This window comes from Lacerta agilis, chromosome 8 (assembly GCF_009819535.1).
Source record: "Lacerta agilis isolate rLacAgi1 chromosome 8, rLacAgi1.pri, whole genome shotgun sequence".
Classification (NCBI taxonomy): Eukaryota; Metazoa; Chordata; class Lepidosauria; order Squamata; family Lacertidae; genus Lacerta; species Lacerta agilis.
This window is the reverse complement of record NC_046319.1, coordinates 10,552,035-10,576,191: the sequence shown is the minus strand read 5'-3', so window position 1 is coordinate 10,576,191 and position 24,157 is coordinate 10,552,035. Positions and strand designations below refer to the sequence as shown.

The 24,157-nt window shown below is 46.7% G+C and overlaps 1 protein-coding gene across 1 annotated transcript; it reads left to right on the top strand.

Annotated features, from left to right (window-relative positions):
• Positions 1 to 880: 880 nt before the first annotated feature.
• Positions 881 to 20,928, top strand: LOC117052470 (neuroblastoma suppressor of tumorigenicity 1-like). Its single transcript, XM_033159434.1, has 4 exons — positions 881 to 1,243; positions 17,295 to 17,489; positions 18,697 to 18,808; positions 20,475 to 20,928. Exons 2-4 carry the CDS (start codon positions 17,323 to 17,325, stop codon positions 20,718 to 20,720), a joined length of 525 nt encoding a protein of 174 aa, XP_033015325.1. The 5' UTR covers positions 881 to 1,243; positions 17,295 to 17,322; the 3' UTR covers positions 20,721 to 20,928.
• The last annotated feature ends 3,229 nt before the right edge of the window (positions 20,929 to 24,157 follow it).

Genomic DNA, 24,157 nt, shown 5'->3' with positions numbered 1-24,157 from the left:
CCCTGACCAAAGAACCCATCCTCAAAAGGAAAGAAAAAGACTAGGAAATTTGACACACATTTCTCCCTCCCTCATTTCTTGTTTTCCTTGGAGTCCAGACCCCTTTTGCCTTCCCAGCCACTTCGCAGGAGTTTCTTGGCCCCTCTCCAGGCCGAGCTGCAACAGCAGGAAAGCCACCTCGCCCCTGAGAGAGAAAAAGAGGACAGGGTGAGGGCACTGCATCTCCCATCACCACCAGCCATCGCCACCCATTCCCCCCTTCTCCTGGCTAGCTGGTTCTTGTCTGCTCACAATCTGCTGCACTCAAGAGGCAAAAAGAGGCAGAGAGGATTTGCTTCCCACAACTGCACCACCTTTTTTTTTTTTAAACAGGGAGCAGTCAAAGGCTGGGGTTGGTTGATTTACCCAGAGAAAAAAGGGAGGAGAGATGAGGGGGGGTTGATTTACTAGGAGGAGAGCCTGCTGTCTTTCCTTTTTTGAGCCTAGCCAGAAAGCACCGAGAAAGTTCAAATCTCCCCCTCTTCCTCCCCCCTTCTTAAGAGTTGAAAATTCTTGCATTTTTAGGAAGCTTGGATCCTTCACAGGAGCTGCGCCGTACTCTGCAAAACTCTGCTTATTATAATTGGGTGCTTTTTTCCCTCCCCCAAATTATTATTACGCCTGCACATTGTTTTGAAAGCAGCAGCAGCAGCTTTTAAGAGTTCCTCCTCGCTCCTTTCTTTTCCTAGCATTCTTTCTGCTCCGATCTCTGATTTACTTGGGATTTTTTTCGGGGGGGGGGGGGGTTGAAGCTTTCAATAGTTGCACCCCCCACACTTTTAATTATTGACCAAGGGGGAGAGAGAAAAGTCGCTCTGAATGGACTAGAGGGTTTTTTACCCCCCAAGGACTTTTTTTTTTAATCCTGGTGCCTGGTTTTGGAAATAATTTATTTTTCCTCCGTTCCTGAGAAGGAGATAAAAAGTTTTTGCTGAAGTTCAGGTTGCAAGGAATTGTCTTTTCTTGTCCACCTCCCCGCAAAAATCCGTTTCGTGTTTCCCTTAAACGTTTGGGATGAACTGGAAATAAAGCTTTGGAGGAAATTTGCTTACAGAAAGGCTAGGAATCGGATCCCACACTTTACTGGATAATGAGCTGTTTTAATTTTTGACTGCCCCCTCCCTTAAAAAAAAAAAGAAGAAGAGACAAGAATATTATCCAAGGGAGTTTTGATGGAACACCTCTCCGTCCAGTCCATTTAATGGTAAGTAAACATTTTTGGGTGCCTTCTCTGCTGTGACTTTGTATCCCTTCTGGCTCCCTGTGGGTAGCCAAGATTTAGCTTACTTATGAAGTGTCTTGTGTGACCCGAAAGTTTTGCCAATTCTGACAATGGCCAAGTTCAGCGACACGAGATATTCAACCTTTAATGCAGTGTCTGAAACTTGCCGTACAAATAAAGAAAAGAGATTGATATTGAAGCAACAGTTTTTTAATATATATATATATATATATATATATATATATATATATATATATATATATAAATGTGGGATTGTATCCAGCATGTCACACTCAGTAGTAGACCCTATGGGTTGACAAATGTGGGTCCATTAGTTTCAAAGGGTATACTCCTGAGCAGAATTTTGTTGGTGCTGTGCTTCTTAAGTTGATATGAAAAGGCATTAAAAAAAAAAACAACCCCAGAACTCACATCTGATTTTAATAATGTAAGCTCTCCATTTTCCAACCTATAGTAACAGCTTTTGAACATCTGTGGCATGATGCTTCTTTACGAACATGATTCATACATCTCAGATGGTGTTGTGTGAAGGGCTCAGATGCCCCATCAGGCTAGAACAGGGAGAGATACGGAAGGAAGTAGGTGGTGGTCATTTCAGGACCTTTCTACACATATAGTAAAAGTGGAACGCGGTCGCCACTTTTTTCCACCCACCAGTGATGACCTGTGCTGCATCTTCTCTAGCTTGGTGGTGGCTGATGCGCCTGTTTCAAAGCATCCGCAGATTATATTTTCCAGTGGATTCTGTACTGCTTTTCAGCTGACACCCAACCGTCCCCTAGTTTACTCCTTAGTAGGGAGCAGGGGGATTCAGTCTGCACTGAAAGGTGAAACTAGCGAATTGGTGCTTTCCGAGAAAATCTGGTGCAAAGCGAAACTTGTCCGTCCTTCGGAGTTTGAGCTTTGAATGCATTTATTTGATTTTATAAACAACACACAGAATACAGTCACAGGGCGGCAGGAAAAATAGGTTCAGGATACAAGAATTAAACCCCTTGTGGAATGGCAGGTGACAAGCTGAGTGATGCATTCAAGAAGGAACCACAAGTGCGCAGTAAAATGCCTCTATTAGTGAAATTCACATATAAGTATGCATTGTATTAAGGAACATTTGCTTTGCAAAAATGCACACATTAGACAAAACTGGTTGCAGTCTAAATTGCTGGTGCATTTGCTTGAGGACTTGTCCCATCCGCCCCCTGCCCCCCCCAAAAGGCAAATTGATATGGAAAAAGGTGCAGGGCTGAACTTAAGACCTCTGGGAACGGGATCCTGAACAAGATGAGCCACTGGCCTGATCCAGTGGCCTTTCTGAAAATGACAAACTGAAATGGACAGATCCATCCATCCCTACTCCCTTCATTAAGTGAGTTTATAATTCTTCCAGCCAGCTAATTCTGGTGAACTTCGTCACACACCTTTGTCCTATGTTGAACTGTGGCAAACAGGCAAACTATCCCTCTGGTTGCCACAGAGGGAAGCTATCTCTGGAAAGCCACACAACTCTTTCCAGGCCCGTAACTCAGCATACTCTTCTGGGGCGAGTAACTCTCACTCCTAGGCGACCAGCTAGAGAGGAGAGAGAGAGAGAGAGAGAGAGAGAGAAGCTTGGTGAAAGGGAAAAGAAGAGTGTTAGATCTTTCTTTTTCATCCTGTCAATTTCAAGTGTGGAAGGCGGGCGGGCATGCAGGCTAGTGATCTCTGTGGACTTACAGTATTTGCAAGGCTACCTTCATGTCCCCCCTCCCAGCAGCAAAAGCAGAGGTGCCAGCCATCAGACACCCTTGCAAAGTTTCCCCCCCCTTCCCCTCCACGGGGAGCCTTAAATGAAAGCAAACCTGTCTCTCTTTTTCTCCATTTATCAAGACCAGATTTTTACGCTTCTCTCTCCCCCCACCCCGACTTTTCCTCCCCTTTTCCCTGCTGTGATTGATGGTTTGAAAGAGGAGAAATAGCTCACAAATAGAAATCAGTTACAGATGAAGCCGGGGTGAGGTGGGGGGGCATAGCTTTTGAGTCATTAAAATATTTCCACCTCCCACCTTTTCCTCTCTCCTGCGAAGAAAGAATCAAATCCGTGAAGAATCGCATTTTGGAAATTTCTTTTGTGTGTGTCCACCGTTCTCTGATCAAGTCTCTCTCTCTCCCCCCATCCACCCCCCTACTTTTCTTCTTCTCTTTCTTCCTTAAAAGGGGGGGAATAACTGAGCCAAGAAATCTGAAATTAATTCATTTGGGGTGGGGGATTGGGGGCAAAGGGGAGGGAGAGGAGCTTGAACAAAGAGAAAACAAAAGATTTCCATTTTCAAAGAAAACTTAAAAGGTTGCATATGTTTCAATCTGCATGCTTAGAAGTATTTGCTGTCTTGGTGCCATGAGATGTTACAAAACCAGTTTAAAAAACCCAGTGACATCTGCTTGCACCCCTGTAGAGAAACACATATCTGAAGGCATCGCAATTTGCTCAGTAATAGATTTTCTTAGTGGGTTTGACTGACAAAAGCAATCTAGGTTGGCTTTGAAGGGCACTTTCTGCCTCCTGACCTTTCTCATAAAATATATAGTTCGTATTCACATCTTTTCACATCCTCTGACCCTCCGGGGCAAATTTTTCCTAAATACATCCAGATTCCTTCGAGAGGACTTTGCTGGGGAAGTTTCTGTTTCCTCTGAAAAATCCCAGCGGGATTATTGTTAATATTATTATTTTATCTTTCTAAATCTGTCCTCGGTTGTATCAACACCCACCCTTTGAATCAGAGCGAAAATGTTGTGAATTAAAAGTTGCCCCAAATTCCTAAGGGCTAGGGAAGGTCCGAAGTCTTTCTCCAATTTAATGCAAATTTTAATACCCCCCCCCCCAAATGGGTCCTATGATGGAGTTTTGGAGGGGAAACCCCACTGATGAAAAGCGATGAGGTTGTAGAACGTTGCGGTGGTGGTTTAGACATCACTCCCGAATTTTCAAAAACATTCCCTCCACTCGGCCATCCCCCAGAGATGAGCATTGCGCCTAATTTTGGCTTTCTAGCTTTTGTGAAAGGTGGTTTAGCACGCACGTCGGCCGGTTCTCAGGGTTTGCATATATTTATTGTTGAACAAGTCTAACCATTTTTAAATACACCCGGTCAACACAACTGGCTTTTGAGGATCTTAATTTTGTGAGGTCAGATTCTGTAACTGTGCTATCTATCAAAAAACTTCCTCAAATGTTAGCATTACTGGGTTCAGTTCATACCCCTGGCAAATTACCACTGTGAGTGGGGTACCGGCAACTCTCCATCTTTGTGAGATAATGGGTTTGTATACTGTGGCGTTCCGCTGAGTGAAGATGAGAAAGAAAAGGGTTTCTTTGCTATAAAATCTGCGCAGTGAAGTCATATGAGTTCCTTCCTCTTAAGAACATAGAAAAAAATCCCTGCTGGATCAGGCCAGAGATCCATCTAGTGACTAGTTCACTCCCCCCCCCCGATCTTGACCCTCAACTTTTCCCCCATAGTGGCTTGTCAGATGCCTCCAGCATTTGGCATTCAGAGATATACTGCCTTCAGGTGTGGAGGCTCAATTAAATGGTCATGGATAATACTTGCCGGTAGGCTTCTCTCTCCTCCATGAAGGTGCCTAGTCCCACTTTAGAGCCAGCTAAGTCTGTAAGCCACCTGCGCATCTTGTGGCAGTGAGTTCCATCAGTTGACTTGACGAAGCGCAAACAAGGATTTCCTCGCATCTGCCTTTAACCTCGCCGGTTTCGCTTGGGCGGTGGCTTTGAGTTCTTGTATTATGAAAGAGGGCAAAAGCTCTCTTTATTCACTATTCTAGAAAATCTCCGTAATATCTATCCTTTCCATTAGTCATCTTCCTGCTAAAAAATTTTTAAAGGCGAAAATCAAATGCTTTCTCCTTTTTCCTCGCAAGGAAGATTGTGGCCCCCCTGCATGATTTGCCCCCTTCTTTATCTTAGAAATGATTTTCAGTTTCTTTTTAGGGCAGAGATGGGGGACCTGTATACCTGCAGACTAGTCATTCTCTATTCCGGAACTAGACCTTCGCTTGCCTTCACTGCCCTAGCTACCCCCTTAAAAACCCTGCCTTCTTTCAGTGCAGAGGTGAGGAACCCCTGGCATTCTAGATATTGTGCTAGACTACAACTCCCGACAAAGGTCCGTATAGTTAAAGCTCATGGTTTTCCCAGTAGTGGTGTATGGAAGTGAGAGCTGGACCATAAAGAAGGCTGATCGCCGAAGAATTGATGCTTTTGAATTATGGTGCTGGAGGGGACTCTTGAGAGTCCCATGGACTGCAAGAAGATCAAACCTATCCATTCTGAAGGAAATCAGCCCTGAGTGCTCGCTGGAAGGACTGATCCTAAAGCTGAGGCTCCAATACTTTGGCCACCTCATGAGAAGAGAAGACGCCCCGGAAAAGACCCTGATGTTGGGAAAGATGGAGGGCACAAGGAGAAGGGGACGGCAGAGGACGAGATGGTTGGACAGTGTTCTCGAAGCTACCAACATGAGTTTGACCAAATTGCGGGAGGCAGTGGAATACAGGAGTGCCTGGCGTGCTCTGGTCCATGGGGTCACGAAGAGTCGGACACAACTGAACGACTGAAGAACAACAACAACTCCCTCAACTGATGGCCATTCCTTGAATTAGACCATCACTTGCCCTCACTGCCCCTAGCCATGCCCATCACAGCTCCGTCCTCTTGCAATGTGAGGGCAGGAAACCTGCAGCTCCCCACATATTCCTGGACTACAACTCCCATCATCTCCCCTGACTGTTGGCCATGCTGTCTTAGGACCCGAAGGACCGCACTGGTTCTCCAGCCTTGTCTGGGGATAAAGCCCTCAGAGATTGCTTGGTTGGACTGTGCTACCTGGAGGTGCAGGTGGGTGCAGTGCCCTCTGGGCTCCCAAAATTAACCCACCAGGCACTGGGGACAGTTTGTAGGCTTGTGCACACAATGCCCCACAGTTACTGCAGGAATCTCAGGATGAGAGGCCAATGTGGCCCTTCGGCCCTCTCAGTCCGGCCCTCCCCCAAGCTGTGTCCCTTCTGGGGCCGCACACCTTATCAACCCCGTTCCCCACTCCCCCCACCTGCCTTTCCCTGGCTGGGGTGTGTCTTTCAACTGTGGCAATGTCTCTTGCCTGTCTGGATGGAGGCCATACCACTGTCTTGTCAGAGTGGCACATGCCCTGGTTATCTCCTGCTTGGACTACTGCAATGTGCTCTACGTGGGGCTACCTTTGAAGGTGATACAGAAACCACAACTAATCCAGAATGTGGCAGCTAGACTGGTGACTGGGAGCGGCTGCCAAGACCATATAACACCGGTCCTGAAAGACCTACATTGGCTCCCAGTACATTTCCGAGCACAATTCAAAGTGTTGGTGCTGACCTTGGAAGCCTTAAACAGACTCGGCCCAGTATACCTGAAGGAGCGTCTCCACCCCCATCGTCCAGCCCAGACACTGAGGTCCAGCTCTGAGGGCCTTCTGGTGGTTCCCTCACTGCGAGAAGTGAGGTTATAGGGAACCAGGCAAAGGGCCTTCTCGGTGGTGGCACCTGCCTTGTAGAATGCCCTCCTATCATACGTCAAGGAAATAAACAACTATCTGACTTTTAGAAGACATATGAAGAAAGCCCTGTTTTGGTAAACTTCTCATGTTTACGATGATGATGTTTCTGCTGTATTTTTGTCGCCCAGAGTAGCTGGGGCAACCCAGTCAGATGGGTGGGGTATAAGAAATGAATTATTATTGTTGTTGTTATTATTATTATTATTATTATTATTATTATTATTATTATTATTACTAGACTGGTGTGCATGTGTGGATATATATATAGGACCCTTGTGCTCTTAAGTGTGGTTGAAATATAGCCCAGTAAACAAAGGGAACAGTCATACCCATAGCTCCACCCACCTTTCCCTCTAGCCCCACCCACCTTCAGGATGTGGCCCCCAGAAACTTAGCCAAGAGGGGATGCGGCTCTCAAGCTGAAAAAAGCCCCCCACTCAGCCCCTGACTGGGTCTCAACCCATCCATGAGTCATGGGGGTGCAGAAATTGTGTGAATGAATTTTAGCACTTAGCTTACATTTTAATTGCCATTTTGTTAATGCTTTTAATATTGTTTCATGGATTCCAAATGCTGCATTGATTTGTTAGTCACATGACTTGCCGTAATTGTGAGGTTTAGCTTATTTTTTGGTTGCTGTTTCATTAAGGTTGGTTTTTTTTTTAATAGATTGCAACTGTTTTATTGATAATTTGTGGATTATTTTTATACGATGCATGCTGCATTCGCGAAGTGCTAGTATGTTTTATGATGCTACGGTTATTTATCGGTTGTAAGCCGCTTTGAGATTCATTTGAATGAAAAGCGGAGTAAAGATACAATCAATCAAATCAAATCCACGTGTGCAAATCTAGGGCCAATGCAACCGCTGGCCACCCACCCGTCTCAGCCTCTTGGGATCAGCATCGAAGGAGGGAACGAGGAGAGATTTCTTGGGAGTCATATAATGCTGTTAGCCTCCCCCCCCTCCAAGATGGTGAGAGAAGACTGTGTGTCCCTGCGCCTTCTGGATGAAAGGGTCCCCCGATGATCATGCCTTGGCCAAGGACACCCCAAATTCTGAGGCCGACAACTTCTCCACCTAGCAAATGTGAACGTGTGTGTGTGTGTGTGTGTGTGTGTAAGAGAAGAGGATACAATTTGGGCTGAACCAGACAGGTTGTTCCCCCAGAAGTCCAGGAATATTATGAGCGGGATTTTGGGAAGTGATGTGGATCAGCAACAGATACATCAGAAATGAAAAGGAGGAGCTGTTCCAGTAAGATGTTGCTCTTGAGAACAATTTGATCCGAAATGTAGTTACTATATTTGGAAGCAAAGCTTGACTTGCTTCAGCAAAACTCTTTCCCAAGTTGGTATGCTTGAAGGATTACGAGGCAGGTTGGGTTTTTTGTTTTTTAATGTGACAGAATAGCTGACTGAAGGATTGCTTCATGGCAGAGGGTTGGACTAGATGACCCTTGGGGTCCCTACCAGTTCTACAATTTGATGATTCTATACTTGTGCGTGTTCGTGTTTGCACGTACAACCTTTCATTGCCGGAACTGATGACAGAGGTTGCTGTTTACGCCAACGGCACACACAGATCCCTTCCAAGGCAGCGATGAAGTCTATCCTAAACCTCTGACAATGCACAGCCCACAAAACTGTGTCTTTTCCTGAGCCAATTTAAGGTGATGAGAAAGTGTGCAAGGTTTGGGGTTTCACAGGTCTCTTTATTAAGTGGCACTGGGGGGGGACGAAACCCAAGAAAACCTCAAGCAAGAGAACACACAAGATTGGTTGTGGGTTATTTGCAAAGTTCACTGACAGCGGTCGGAATGCCTCTACATTTTTATAAACCATCCAGAATTTGCAAGCGATTAGCGGTCATTAGGATGCCGCAGAGACCCCTGATTTTCAAAAAAGTCTCTTGCGGTGTTGTGCGCTTTTGTTAATAGTGACTAATTTTTCATCTCCACCCACATCTTTAAAAAAGTGTTTCATAGCTTCGCTCCATAAGAGTGGAAATGGAATAATTCTGATAAGAAGCACATTCGTTGGGTGTTTGCATCGAATGCTAATCCTTCATAGAACCAGACCCGTTGATGATAAACGGCTTTGGCTAACTGAGGTCTATGAACTTCAATGTGTCTACTCTGAGTAAAACTTAGTAAACGCCCAGAAAACATTTTGCATGGTTAAGCTTTTACCTCTAACTTCACTACACTGTATTTTATTTTATTGCTATGGCTAGTGGCTGATTCAAATCAAAATTCTCCCGATTCTGATTCTTAGTTGGAGTTAACTTTCAATTGTCTCTCGGCAGCCATGACCTCAAGAGCTGCCTATGTCATTTAGGTTCTATCCAGAGAGAACATCTTCATCAATGCAGCTAAAACAGAAATAAAAGCAGAGGGCATGGATGGCCACCTATTTTTTTAACATTTTTATTTTTTAAAAAGGTTTGTTTTCGTGCTGGGTTCATGCTGTGCAGGGCGACATTAACTGGGACTGATGTCAAGAATTTCTGTCCCGTAAGGACCCGGTTGAGGCATGGCATGGAGATTTATCTGCTGATTGTGTGATGTTTGGCAAAATCAAGTATATGTAGACATATTAAAAGAAGTGTAATGTGACTTTTTTTTTTAATTGGGGGGGGGGGAAATAATGCACAGCTTCCGTGGTGCTCATACCCTGTGTTAATTAATCTGGTACAATCTCTTGTTTTGAGATTCCATTCCTGCAATTTATGAGGTCTGTTAGAAACCCAGCTTTGCTGTCACTCTTGTCTTACCAAGGTGTGGGAAAGTCTTACCAAGGTGTGGGACAGGTGGTTCAGTCCAAAAGGCAAGTGATCTGCTATAATACGCAGATAGTGATCTTCTATAATACTATAATATAATATAATATAATATAATATAATATAATATAATATAATATAATATAATATAATACTAGCTGCCTCTTATTTACCACCATTTAGCTATCAGGTGCAGTCACTTACTAAATGCATTTGCGTGTCACTTGCCCATTGCATTAAATGCCATTGCATGTTGCCCCTTTGAATACTGCCAAATGCCATTGCATGTCACTTGTCAAAGACTGCTGTGCATTAAACGCCATTGTGTTTTACCCGCCAAAGCCTTATAGGTCTCTGTGCAATTCCATGGCACTTATCAGCTGCAGCCTCAGTATTTGATCAATATTTGAGGGCGCCTTCTTTAAAAGCTTGTTAGCGGGAAGCGCTGGAGAGATGCTTAGAGCCTGGCTCTCTCCTGAAGCATCCCTAGAAGCGAAACGTCTCGCAGAGGAATAAGCAGGCAGATCTTGCCTTTTGCCCAGACACTTTTAAGACAATCTAGTTCTGAAAGAGGAGAGTGCAAAATATGGTCTGAAGCTCAACATCAAAAAAACTAAGATCATGGCCACTGGTCCCATCACCTCCTGGCAAATAGAAGGGGAAGAAATGGAGGCAGTGAGAGATTTCACTTTCTTGGGCTCCATGATCACTGCAGATGGTGACAGCAGTCACGAAATTAGAAGACGCCAGCTTCTTGAGAGAAAAGCAATGACAAACCTAGACAGCATCTTAAAAAGCAAAGACATCACCCTGCCGACAAAGGTCCGTATAGTTAAAGCTATGGTTTTCCCAGTAGTAATGTACGGAAGTGAGAGCTGGACCATAAAGAAGACTGGTCGTTGAAGAATTGATGCTTTTGAATTATGGTGCTGGAGGAGACTCTTGAGAGTCCCATGGACTGCAAGAAGATCAAACCTATCCATTCTCAAAGAAATCAGCCCTGAGTGCTCACTAGAAGGACAGATCCTGAAGTTGAGGCTCCAGTACTTTGGCCACCTCATGAGAAGAGAAGACTCCCTGGAAAAGACCCTGATGTTGGGAAAGATGGAGGGCACAAGGAGAAGGGGACGACAGAGGATGAGATGGTTGGACAGCGTTCTCGAAGCTACTAACATGAGTTTGGCCAAACTGCGGGAGGCAGTGGATAGGCGTGCCTGGCGTGCTCTGGTCCATGGGGTCACGAAGAGTCGGACACGACTGAACAACAACAACAACAGTTCTGTTCAGCATGTGTTTAACCTGAAGCACAAAAGAGGGCACTGTTGCGCATAAAATCTGCTCGTGCTGATTTGTAAATATTGATGTAGGTTTAGAAAGAAGATCTGTCCTTTAAATGGAAATGCAATACATCTCACCATGACGGGGAGTATTTATGACCGGTATGCTGGTGGCTAACTGTTGATGAGCAACATCGAGGCATCTGTCAGGTTTTCTTTAGGGTCACTAGAATCATAGAATTGCATGGTAGGAAGGGACCCAAAGGGCCCTCAGATGGAGGCCTGCCCCCAACAGCCATTCTTGGTGTCAAATTGAGGGGAGGGGGGCCTTGTCCTTTGCCCCAGGCAGCAAAACATTCTGAGGCAAAGGACAATGCATTTATAGTCCTGTTGTACCACTTTTAACAGCCGTGGAGAGTCCTGGGAACTGTAGTTTGGGTGCTGGGATCGTACCTCGGTGAGATCAGCGCTGCTAAGAAACTGCCGTTCCCAGGATTCTCCATGACAGTTAAAGTGGCATAATGGTGTTTTTAATGTACTCTCCCTGCAGGATTAAACACCCCCAGAACGAGGATATTTTAGCAGCTCTGGGATAGGAGCACAGGAAAGCTTCACACCAAATCTGAGCCTAAGTATTATTGTCTATAGTTGCACTGGCTTCCCGGGTTTTCTTTCCCAGCCCTCCCTAGCGGTGCTGAGGATTCGAACCTGGGACCTTCTGCCTGCAAAGCAGGTGCTCTGCCGCCGAGCCAGGGGCCCTTTGCAGCTCGCTGTTCTGGACTGGCCTCCACTCAGGGTTAGGAAACAAGGCCTTCTGCAGAAGCTCCAGGACACAGGCAGAGTCTTCAGCAGGATCAGGCCAGGGGCCCATCTAGCCCAGAATCCTGTTCTCACAGTGGCCAACCAGATGCCTCTGAGAAGCTCTCAAGCAGGATCTGAATACAAAAGCCCCCCCCCCCCAGGCTTCCAGAAACTGGCACTCAGAAGCATCACTCTGTCCATCGAGACAGAGCAGAGCCAGTAGCCACTGATCTAGCCCTCTCCTCCATGAATCTGCCTAATCCTCTTCTAAAGCCATCCAAGTGGGTGGCCATTACCGTTTCCTGTTGCAGGGAGTTCCACAGTCTGACTACGTGCTGCCTGAAGAAGTCCTGTATTTTATCTGTCCGTCCCGAGACAAACTTCTGGTGCATCCCAAACAGCACCAGTTCGAAACTCCCATTGTTCTAGGCGCATTTTGCGACCGGGAATTTCATCAGCGCAAGCAGTTTCTGAGCTCCGGGCGCAGTGCTGCACCTAAGATTTCAGATTAAAACTGCAGAGTGGAAGGAAAGGAGGACCCTTTCCTGCCCCCCACCCTCTCCAGCTACTCTCTGAAGACTGGAGTAGAGATCCTCTTAAGTATATTAGGGGGTGGGGGTGGGCAGGGGAATTATGGCTTTGGTTTTTTGCATCTTCAGATGAGGAGTAGACCGTGTGAAAAATGAATATAAAGATTTCAGCCGCAGTTCATTCAAAAAAAAAGTTCACCTAGACATTCCGTTGTTGCTCCCATAACCTAGGTTTAAGGCGCCATTTAGCTCCTAGCTTTCCTATCTCAGTTTCTAACACTGATCCTGAATCCAGGGATAGTCCCAGATTTGATCGGATCCTGGAACATCCTGCTTTTCCTTAGGACATCCCTATTTTCATCGGAGAAATGTTGGAGGACGTGGAGTTATACAACCCTCGAGCCGAGAAGATAAATAACTAGACACCTAGTTTAGAAGACACCTGAAGGCAGCCCTGTGTAGGGAAGTTTTTTTTTTTTTTTAATAGTTAATGTTTTATTATGTTTTTTATATATGTTGGAAGCTGCCCAGAGTGGCTGGGGCAACCCAATCAGATGGGCACAGTATAAATAAAACAACAATAGAATAGGATGTCGCTATTTTCTCAGTAGTGATGTATGGAAGTGAGAGCTGGACCATAAAAGAAGGCTGATCGCCGAAGAATTGATGCTTTTGAATTATGGCGCTGGAGGAGACTCTTGAGAGTCCCATGGACTGCAAGAAGATCAAACCTATCCATTCTGAAGGAAATCAGCCCTGAGTGCTCACTGGAAGGACAGATCCTGAAGCTGAGGCTCCAGTACTTTGGCCACCTCATGAGAAGAGAAGACTCCCTAGAAAAGACCCTGATGTTGGGAAAGATGGAGGGCACAAGGAGAAGGGGGCGACAGAGGACGAGATGCTTGGACAGTGTTCTCGAAGCGACTAACATGAGTCTGACCAAACTGCGGGAGGCAGTGGAAGATAGGAGTGCCTGGTGTGCTCTCGTCATGGGGGTCACAAGGAGTCGGACACGATTTAACGACTAAACAACAACATCAGAAAAAGGTTGGAGGGTATGTGCTTAGTGCAACATCACACGCCATTTCCAATGCCTGTATGGCGACATTTCCATCAAATCATCCCGAGTGTAGGAGTTGTTGCTTTCGATGCTGTCCTCTTTCCCCTGAAAGCTCCACGCCTACTTACTTCATCTGTCCATGCGGGTCTGAGCTCGCACGACGGAGGGGAGATCTTTATAAACAAGGCTCAGGGAAAGATTTGGAGGGTGGTGATTGAGGGCTGCTCGTGGCTTTGCGTCTTGGCTGCCGTACAAGGGCGGTTGGGCAAGAGTCCGTGTCGATACATGTCTGTTTGGGTACCCAGTTGCATCTTGCCTGTGTACCCGAGACCGGTTTTCTGCCTGAAATCTGCCTGTGCCAACGAGGAGTATGAAATCCTCTTGGGGCAAGTCTGTGCAGGGAACCCCCGGCTTGACATCTCGGCGCGAAGAGTTGCAGTGGCTGGTTTGTTTTTTTAAAGGGCACGAGCTTGCGAAGCCAAGAGAAAAATAATGAATGAGTCCTTTTAAAAATACATCTTGTAGCTGAGCAACGTTGAAAGTGGTGTGAGATGTTAACATGCAAAATCAGGAAGAGCCAGAGAGTTTACCAGGTATACTATATCTTGTAATATTGTAAGACCACAAGAAGAACTTGCTGGATCAGGCCAACCATTTGTCTAATCCTCTTTTAAGGCCACCTCGGTTGGTGGACATTTCCCACTTCCTGTGCAAGTGAGTTCCATAGGTGTTTTTTTTAAAAAAAAAAAATCTGTCCTAAATCCTCCAACATACAGGTTCACCGAGTGTACACAAGTTCTGATGTTATGAGAGAGGGAGAAAAAACCCTTTCTCTATTCATTTTTTCCATGCTGCACATAATTTTATAAATTTCTATCATTTCGCCTCTTACCTTTTCTCTGAACCAAAACACTCCAGCTGTTGCAACCTTTCCTCATAAGGGAATCGCTCCACACCCAACGACCCTTGTTTCATTTTGGGTTGCCCCTTTTTTTGGAACCTTTCCCAACTCTACAATATCCATTTTGAATTACAGGTAGGTAGCCGTGTTGGTCTGCCATAGCCAAAACAATATAAAAAATAAAAAAAATTCATTCCAGTAGCACCTTAGAGACCAACTAAGTTTGTTCTTGGTATGAGCTTTCGTGTGCATGCACACTTCTTCAGATGCCATTTTGAAGTGAGCTAACAGGAACTGTGCGCCGTGTTAATAGAATCTCAGAATTTTAGAGTTGGAAGGGGACCCCAAGACTCATCTAGTCTGACCCCATGCAATGCAGGAATCACAGCAAATGGGGATGTACCACAGATTTTGTGTATTACAATATTGGCAGTTCCATTTTCAATTTCTTTCCCAATGGTCATGGGTTTCACAGTACTCCTGAGAACCAACGGCATGCAATCTTTATATTAGAAAGTGACAGTTCCTTCCCAACGCTCCAGTCAGATCAAAATGCTTTCGATCGCATAATAATAATAATAATAATAATAATAATAATAATAATAATAATTTTATTTATACCCCGCCCTTCCCAGCCAGAAAACCGGGCTCAGGGCGGCTAACATCAATTAAAATCACAGCAAGAAAACATAAAAACGATCAATTTAAAATAACAGATTAAAATACAAATTTAAAAATTCAATTAAAACTGCAGGTCTCAATCTCAAAATATCCCACCAATAAAAGATGAAGCGTAAATATTAAACAGAAACCAACCCAAAGGCCAGGTGGAACAGCTCCGTCTTGCAGGCCCTGCGGAAAGATGCCAAATCCCGCAGGGCCCTGGTCTCTTGTGATAGGCTGTTCCACCAAGTCGGGGCCAATATTGAGAAGGCCCTGGCCCTAGTTGAGGCCAACCTAACGTCTTTGTTGCTCGGGACCTCCTATATATATATAGTAGTAATAGAGGCAGTGAAGGCAAGTGAAGGTCTAGTTCAGGGATGATTTTAAAGCTTGCAAATCATGCGTTGAGGATGGCGTCTTCTTAACTCCAGCAACAGAGCTTGTCCAATACTTCCTCTTTCCTTCTGTTGACCGAAACACACCAGAACCAAAGTAGCTCACTAATTAATCAGCTAAAGCTTTGGTTAATTGATCCACTGCTTTAAAGCTTGCCAACGACGTTTTGAGGACACTGTCTTCTTAACCCCGGATTGTTTTATTTGATGTTTCAATGCAGGCATAGGCAAACTCGGCCCTCCAGATGTTTTGGGACTACAACTCCCACCATCCCTGCCCGCTGGTCCTGTTAGCTAGGGATGATGGGAGTTGTAGTCCCAAAACATCATGGAGGGCCGAGTTTGCCTATGCCTGTTTTAATGCATTTTAAACAGCTTTGAATTTTTTTTCTTAAAAATATAAAGCGGTGTGGAAAACAACAACAACAACAACAACAACAACAACAACAACAACAACAACAACAACAGCAACAACAACACCTTGTTCCTGGGAGAGAAGATGGACTAAAACTAAAAATGGACTACAGTGGTACATTGGTTTACAACCGTAATCCGTTCCAGAGGTCCGTTTGTAAACCAAAACAGGCTGTAACCCAAGGCACGCTTTTGCCAATGGGGCCTTCAAAAAAAAAAATTGGGTTGTAATCCAAAAAAAGGTTGCAAACCGGGACATGCACTTCTGGGTTTGACGTGTTTGTAATCCAAGATGTATGCAAACCAAGAAGTATGTAAACCAAGGCACCACTGTATTTGGCAGCATGAAGAGAAGTATTACCACTGTCTCAAACCACCTGAAAAATTATCAGCCCCACATAATTTATTTTAAATTCATTTTATTATTTGAGATGGTGATTTTGCTTCCCTCCATGCTGGTGAAGAGCCAATTTCTTCCCATTCTGCTGGTACTAAAGGCAGAAGAGCATCCCAGGAAGATTTTTCTTTGGTCAGTTGGCAACCAGGGATGCTAACGTGAATAAAATATTGAGGAGGGGGGCAGGTAAACCCCACCCTGCAAAATAGGTCACATGCACACTATTTGGATGGCAATGCTCATTAAAAAAAAATTGGGGGTGGCCCCCTCAAATATTTTGTGGGGGGTGGAGGGATCTCTACCCCTACGAGTTGGCTGCTATGTTGGCAACCCTCTTTCCCCAAATACATTTTACACCAGAACTTCCTAGTTTGTCTTGCCCTGGAGCTCCACCTACTGGCCACACTCTGAAATATCGGCTTTCTGTTAGAAACCTGGAAAATTGCCCCCCACACACTAATTGGCTGTGTTTCTCCAGGCCAGGGGTTTGGGGGCAGGGGGTCTCTGGAGATGCCAGGGATTGCACCTGGGGCCTTCTGCATGCAAAGCAGATGCTCTGCCCCTGAGCGACAGCCCTGTCCCTGCAGAACAGTTGCTTCCAAATGCCAGTTGCCAGCAGCGGGAAATTGCTCCTGTGTTCGAATCCTGGTTTCGGGTTTCCCAGAAGAGGCATCTGGTTAGGCCCTGTGAGAACGCTGGACTAGATCAGCAGGACTCTTCTTCTATTCTTACATTCCTAATCCACTCGCCAGCAAGCAATTCCCACTCGCCCAAGGCGACTCCCAATCAAGTCCTTAATTACGAGGCTGTTTTAGGTGGCGAGTTGGTGAAATAGAAAGGAACTGTAGTTTGGAAGGGAGTTTGGATGGTCTAACCTGCCCAACTAAAATGACTAAATGAAATATTTCTCTTCTCTTCTCTGTATATCCTTCCTATGCACAGTATTTCAGGAACCAGAATGTATTTCTTTACAGCATCGTCTACTCCACAGCTAAGATTAGAATCTCCTTCCCTGGAGGTTTTTTTTTTAGCAGAGGTTGGAAGACCATTTACTAGGCATTCTTTAGCTGTGGTTCCTGCATGGCAGGTGGTTCGATTGGATGACCTTTGGGGGTCCCTTGCAACTCTGCGATTCTGTGATAATATATAATGCAGATTCTTCTCGTGTTCTGATGCTTCTTATCCTTCTCGAACCCCTTTTCCCCAGTTCTAGGATTTCATCGGAAAAGGCCAAGATGTTGAAGCTCCTGGTGACCACCCTTGTCCCGGCCTTGGTCCTAGCGGCACCTCCTCCCATTAGCAAGCTGGCCCTCTTTCCAGACAAGAGCGCCTGGTGCGAGGCGAAGAACATCACCCAGATCGTTGGGCACAGCGGGTGCGAATCCAAATCCATCCAGAACAGGTACAGTACTGGGCTAATGGACCAGATCTCCCATAGCCATCTTCCCCAAGCTGTGTTGCACTCCCATCTTCCACCAGCTCTGGCCAGCACGACTCCGGAAATTAATTTCTGCCTCTTCTTGTTAACGTCTCACAAGTAAAGGCATCGTGGCTGTAAACTGGCTTGTAATTTTCCGCCGTGACAAAAAGTGGCACACAGGGCACTGTTAATAATTCCACATTTGTAAGAACTCAAATATTTAACGTGGCAGCACCCACCCTTTGGAACTCCCTGCCTATTGATACCAGACAGGCACCTTTACTAATTTTATTTTCTTTTACTATACTGCTTTCAGTGCCTGCTAAAAAAAAATTGATCGTTTGTTTAGGCAAGTGTACCCAGATATGCAGAATACCCGCATGTATTCTCATCTGTTTTATAGGTTATTAATTTTTTTAAAAAAATGTTTTAAGTTGCTGTTTTTTGCTGTTTTTACCGATAATTTTGTTTTATTCTTTTTGCAAATCGCTTCGAGGTGGGTGTTGTTGTTTTGTTTCTACAATCAAGCAGTATTTAAATTTTATGACATAAAACAAACACTCAGAATAAAAGAATAATAAATGAGTAAAAAAATGTTGAGAACCCAAGATAGCAATGACCTTTTAAAAACAGGGTTGTGGGATCTATGGCCCTCGATCTGTTGTTGGGCTTCAGCTTCCACCAGTCAAAACCAGCAGGTAGATGGGAGCTGGGGTCCAGAAACATGTGATGGAGTTAGCTAGGGACAGTGAAGGCAAGTGATGGTCTAGTTTGGGGAAGGGGAGCCTGGCGTTTTTCAGATGTTGTAGGAATCCATTTTGCTCTCTAGCACCACCTGTTGGCCATGCTTGGGCCCAGCATGGCCAATGGTCCCCTTCCCTGTATTAAAGGTAGCTAGGGGCAGTGAAGGCAAGTGATGGCCTAGTTCTAGCTGTTTTCAGACTTCAGTCCGCAATGGACCCAGCCAGCCTATTGCCAGTGGCCAGAGTTGTAGCTGAGAAACTTTTCGAGAGCTGCAGGTTCCCCATCCTTGCATTAAAAGATGTCAGAGCTGGGATAGCTAGGGGCAGTGAAGGCAAGGGATGGTCTCAGTCCACTCGGGAAGTTTGGTGCTCCCTTCCCGATTCTGAACCCAACCCTCATCTCACAGGCTTTTAGCATCTTCCTAATCTTCACCTCTCATCCGCAGAGCCTGCTTGGGTCAGTGTTTCAGCTACAGAGTCCCCAACACCTTCCCACAGTCCACCGAGTCCCTGGTGCACTGCGACTCCTGCATGCCAGCCCTCTCCATGTGGGAAGTGGTAAGTAACAACGCTCGGGATGGAAAACGGTGCGGCGATCATCCAGGAAGTGCTGTTCGCTGAAGACCTGTTAGCATCCCCTCTCCAATAAATGAATAAATGGAGTATTCGTGTGGAGGGGGAATTCACTGTGGGGCAGCGAGTAGGGGGCTAGAGTGGGAATCACAAGTGGGAAGGACATTGCTGTTGCATCTGGTTGGCCGATGTCAGTACAGGATGCGGGACTAAGTAGGCCACTGGCCTGTTCTGGTAGCCAGACTTAAGTTTCTTATTGGACCTCACCCCTAGGTCCACACAAGATGTTGCGATGGCTACCACCTGCAGTGGCTTTAGAAAGAGGATTAGAGACATTCAAAGGAGATAAGACTATCCCTCACCACTAATCATGATGGCTATGCTCTGCTTCCATGGTTGGAGGCAGCAATTATTCTGAATACCAGTTGCTACAAAAAAGCAGGAAGGCGAGCATGCTCTTATGGTCAGATCCTGTTTGCAGGTTTCCCATAAGCGGCATCTTGTTGGTCCCTGGAAGCTGGACTAGATGGAACTTTGACCTGACCCAACAGCAGGGCTCATGATGTTCTATGATGATGATGATGATGATTATTATTATACCCTGCCTACCTGGCTGGGTTTCCCCAGCCACTCTGGGTGGCTTATAACAAAATATTAAAAATACAATAAAACAGCAAACGTTAAAAATTTCCCTAAACAGGGCTGCCTTCAGATGTCTTTTAAAAGCCAGATACTTGTTTATTTCCTTGACATCTGATGGGAGGGCGTTCCACAGGGCGGGCACCACCACCGAGAAGGCTCTCTGGCTGGTTCCCTGTAACCTCACTTCTCGCAGTGAGGGAACCGCCAGGAGGCCCTCAGAGCTGGATCTCAGTGTCCGGGCTGAACAATGGGGATGGAGATGCTCCTTCAGGTATACTGGGCCGAGGCTGTTTAAGGCTTTAAAGGTCAGCACCAACACTTTGAATTGTGCTCGGAAACGTACTGGGAGCCATGTAGGTCTTTCAGGACCGGTGTTATATCAGGGGTCCCCAAACTAAGGCCCATGGGCTGGATAAGGCCCGAGGAACTTGTTTATCCACAGTGACCCCTGCTGCCCGCTGCCGCCACCCACTCTTACCGGTGCTGTGCTGCACAGCTGCCCACTTCCGGGTCGGAGGAGCACCGGAAATAGCTTGTGTGCATGTGCAAGCGTTATTTCCAGTGCACATCCGGGTCGGAGGAGACCTGTGCACATGCACACAAGCTATTTCCGGTGCTCCTCCGACCCGGAAGTGCGCCGGAAATAGCGTGTGCGCTCGCTCCCCCGCCCTCTGCGCGATCGGCGCTGGAGACACCGGCCCGAGGTGCGGTAAGTTTGCTGACCCCTGTGTTAGATGATTGTGGTGGCTCCCTGAAAAAAAGATGGTGAGCCAAATTTCGGGAGAAGGCCACTGATGGCCGCTAGCCCTGAGAGCTACCTACGGCAAGAGGCAGCAGTGCTTCTGAATACCAGCTGGTGGGAACCGCAGGAGAAGAGAGGGGTCTTGAGCTCAGGTCCTGCTTGAGGGGTTGACTGCTGTGAGAAAAGGAGGCTAGACTGGATGGGCCATTGGCCTGATCCAGCAGCCAAGCTCTCCCTGTGTGTTCTGACGTCTTCTCCTTCCCCCAGGTGACATTGGACTGCCCCAGCAATGAAGACATCCCCAGGGTGGACAAACTGGTGGAGAAGATCCTCCACTGCAGCTGCCAGGCATGTGGAAAGGAGCAGAGCCAAGAGGGGGCGCTCCTCAACGTCTACGTCAATGGCGACGAGAACCTGCCGGCTGAGGGTCCTCACCCCCACCCCTACGGCCACCACCACCCAGGGGAAGAGGCCTCCAACCACCACCACCATGAAGACGAGGCCAAGGACTGACCTCTGACCTTCCGGGGGGTGAACTGCCCCTTCAGCCCAGGCCTTGACGTCTTTCCCCCCGCCTCTCAAATACCCATCATGCTTTGCTCTTGGCAACGTTGTCGTGGGGAAGCTGAGGCCAAGCTGAAGGCGGACCTTTCACCGGAGGCGGCCAATGGGACATCGGGACAAGCTGGCAACCGGCGAGAGAATTGTGGGAGGGGGTGGTTGGGAGGGCGTCACTGATGAAATTGCACACTGCTCTAATATATTGGGGGGTGAGGGGGGGCAATATGAGAGAGGGGTCTCTGGGGACCCGCGATGCGGGGCCTTTCCTCTTGAAGGTCCGGCGGACACTTGAAACAAAGAGATCAAAGGCGGCTTCTCAGTTTCTGGCTTTCCATCAGGACATTTCTCTGTGAAGACTACATATAGAATTGTAGAGTCGGAAGGGACCCCCAAGGGTCATCTAGTCCAACCCCCTGCAATGCAGGAGCCACAGCCGTCGTGGGTCCAGTTCTACCGCTGGGGAATCAAGGATCGATCTCGGAGGAGCCGGACTGGACCCCCCAAAAAACCGTTTTGACAAAAGAGACTCTCCCCTTTGGTGCTTTTTTAGCAGCAGAAGTGAGACATTTCTTGCATGTTTGAGTTCTGACCTCACTGCCCCTGGCTACCTCCATCACAGCTCTGCCTTCTTTTAATACAGGGCTGGCGAGCCTGTGTCCCTCCAGACATTGCTGGACTCCAACTCCCATCATTCTTGAACAGTGGCCATGCTGGCTGGGACTGCTGGGAGCTGGAGTCCAACAATGTCTGGATGGCACCACTTCGGCTATCCCTGTTTGACTTCCTAGCAGCACTTTAATGAATGGAAGATAGAAGGGAGCAAATGGAACTTTATTGCGGAGAGAACTGGGCGAGGGGGAAGAAACAGGTGGGCTGGCTCCAGACCACTTTTAACGAGTCAGATCTAGCTCAATATTGTCAACGCTGACTGGCAGCAGCTCAGTAGGGTTTCAGCCGTACCTGGCGATGACAGGGGTCGAACCGGGGACTTTCTGAATGCGAAGCAGGCACTCTTGTCATTGGGTTCTGGTTTTCCTAAAGATTCTAGCCCTCATGGTTATGGATAAAGGGCTGAATCAATGAGGAGGTGCACAGAAGGTAGTCTTATTCCAAGACAGACCACTGGTCCATCCAACCTAGGATTGCCAACACTGACCGGCAGCGGCTCTCCAGGAATTCAGGCAGAGGACATTCCCACACTTACTTGGAGATGTTGGGGATTGAACATGGGATCTTCTGCCTACAAAAGCAGATACTCTACCACCGAGCTACAACCCTTTCTGCGGGAATTTAACGTAATCTAAATCTGACCCAACAATGGGGTTGAGTCAGATTATTGAATGAAGAGGCTGACATCTTGCCTAACCTTTCCTTGAATTTTTAAATGTCTTAATCACTGAATGTTTAGAGTGAGATTCAAACTCTTGCCTATGTACAAACCCAGCCTCTCTCCTTGTTCTGCTGACTACAACCAACCTTCACGGCTTCTCTCTCTCTCACACACATACACGTTATATGTATTTCCATCTTTATCGTTGTGTTATTCACCCCTCTTAATTAAATAAATTAGATCCAACATCCACATACCGTGTCACTCCGGATCTTTTGTCGAATGAGACGATATAGTCTTTTCAGAATGCAAATATTTATGTGCAAATATTTATGTGGGGCTGCTTCCCTCTAAGTCCTACTCAGAGTAGACCCACTGCGGGTAACAGACTTAAGTCGGCCACGTGCAGCAACTTCCATGGGTCTAAGATAGTTGTCATACAAAGGGCAGAAGAATTGGATACGTTAGAGAGAAAGTACAGCAGCATTTTAGATCTTGCTATGCTGAAACTGACCTGCCCCCCACCATAGGAGGAATTAATGCATGACCTCTTGTCCTGGTACAAGGTAATAATAATAATAATAATAATAATAATAATAATAATAATAATACATTATTTATTATTTATACCCCGCCCATCTGGCTGGGTTTCCCCAGCCATTCTGGGCGGCTTCCAACAAAATATTAAAAATACATTAAAACATCAGTCATTAGGAGGTCTCCCCAGCTGCATGTTTCCTGATCTGCAGCCTCCCTGGCTGCCTGCACTTCCTGATCTGAAAATGCCCCAGGGGAGGTTTTAGCTCATAATGGGAGGAGTTAACTTATGTTTTCCCGCCAAACTTTAATTGGCATACAGGCATCTGGGAGGTCTCCTCAGCTGCCCATGTTTCCTGATCCGAAGCCTCCCTGGCTGCCCACACTTCCTGATCTGAAAATGCCCCAGGGGAGGTATTATCTCATAAGGGGAGGAGTTAACTCATGATGTCTTCCCCTGAACTTTGATTGACATGCAGGCGCCTGGGAGGTCTCCCTGGCTGCCTATACCTCCTGATCTGCAGCCTCCCTAGCTCATGAAAATCTATCAGCATTTTTCGAAAGCACCCGGTTCTCCTAATCTAGACATTCTTGCAATTTCCCCCAACATAATGCATTTAGGCCTGTTATTTTCACAGAGATGGGCATTTCTAGGTGCACGCTTCCCCTTGACACCTGCACTCCTTTGGCTTTGGGGGGGGGGGAACCACGTTGCAAAATTAAGGGAAGTGCGGATTCCCAAGGACAGCTGCATTTCGGGTTTCAGACGGTTTCCAGGAGTGTAAGTTAGATAGGTGAACAGAACCAAACTTCTCCCCCGTCTCCAGAGGCAACATTCGCAAACAGCAGAGACGCCTCGCCGCAGGATCAGTTGGTTGAAGTTGGGGAGAAAGGAGCCGAATCTTCTTCGGAAAAGGTGGTTTTGGAGGAGCAATCTGAAAGGCAGCGGTAGGAGAAAAGGGGAATGGCCATTCCTGGATCTTTATGACCTGGAAGAAGGAGCTGTAGCAGCAGCAAATAGGGTGAAAGTGTTACCAAGGGGAATGGGAAGCCGCTCTAGCTCTGCACTCATATGAGAAGCCACCCTAGCTCTCCATTCAATTCCGTTGTTGCAACTGCCGAAAAGCAGAGTCAATAGAGTTTCCTGCTCAGGGATAGCAAAGCACCTCTGTGAGTTTTGGGGGGAAAGCAAATGGCATGCCTTTCTCATAGCCTCTTTGCGTGCATGCCACTTATTGAAGGAACACAGGAGAATGCCTTCAGCTCCGCCAGAACATTGGTCCGGCTAGTTCAGCATAGCTGTCAAGTTTCGGATTTGAAAATAAGGGATCCGCAGTCTCACCTATCCCGGGAACAGTCACATGTCAGTGGTGGGCGGAGCCAGAAGCAAAGGCAGCCAGGCTCCGCCCGCCAGCTAACCCTATTGGCTGGCTGAGGGGCTCGGCGGCAACGGATAGGGGCTGATGCAGGGGGAGGAATACACCCCCCTGTAAGCACGGGAAATGGCTCCCACTTGCTTTGA

What these genes read in the sequence shown, in the direction of transcription:
- LOC117052470 (XM_033159434.1), top strand. Translation starts at nt 17,323, where the DNA reads ATGTTGAAGCTCCTGGTGACCACCCTTGTCCCGGCCTTGGTCCTAGCG. An exon ending in TCCAAATCCATCCAGAACAG is followed by an intron (nt 17,490 to 18,696) that starts GTACAGTACTGG and finishes TCTCATCCGCAG; the next exon opens with AGCCTGCTTGGGTCAGTGTT. An exon ending in CCCTCTCCATGTGGGAAGTG is followed by an intron (nt 18,809 to 20,474) that starts GTAAGTAACAAC and finishes TCCTTCCCCCAG; the next exon opens with GTGACATTGGACTGCCCCAG.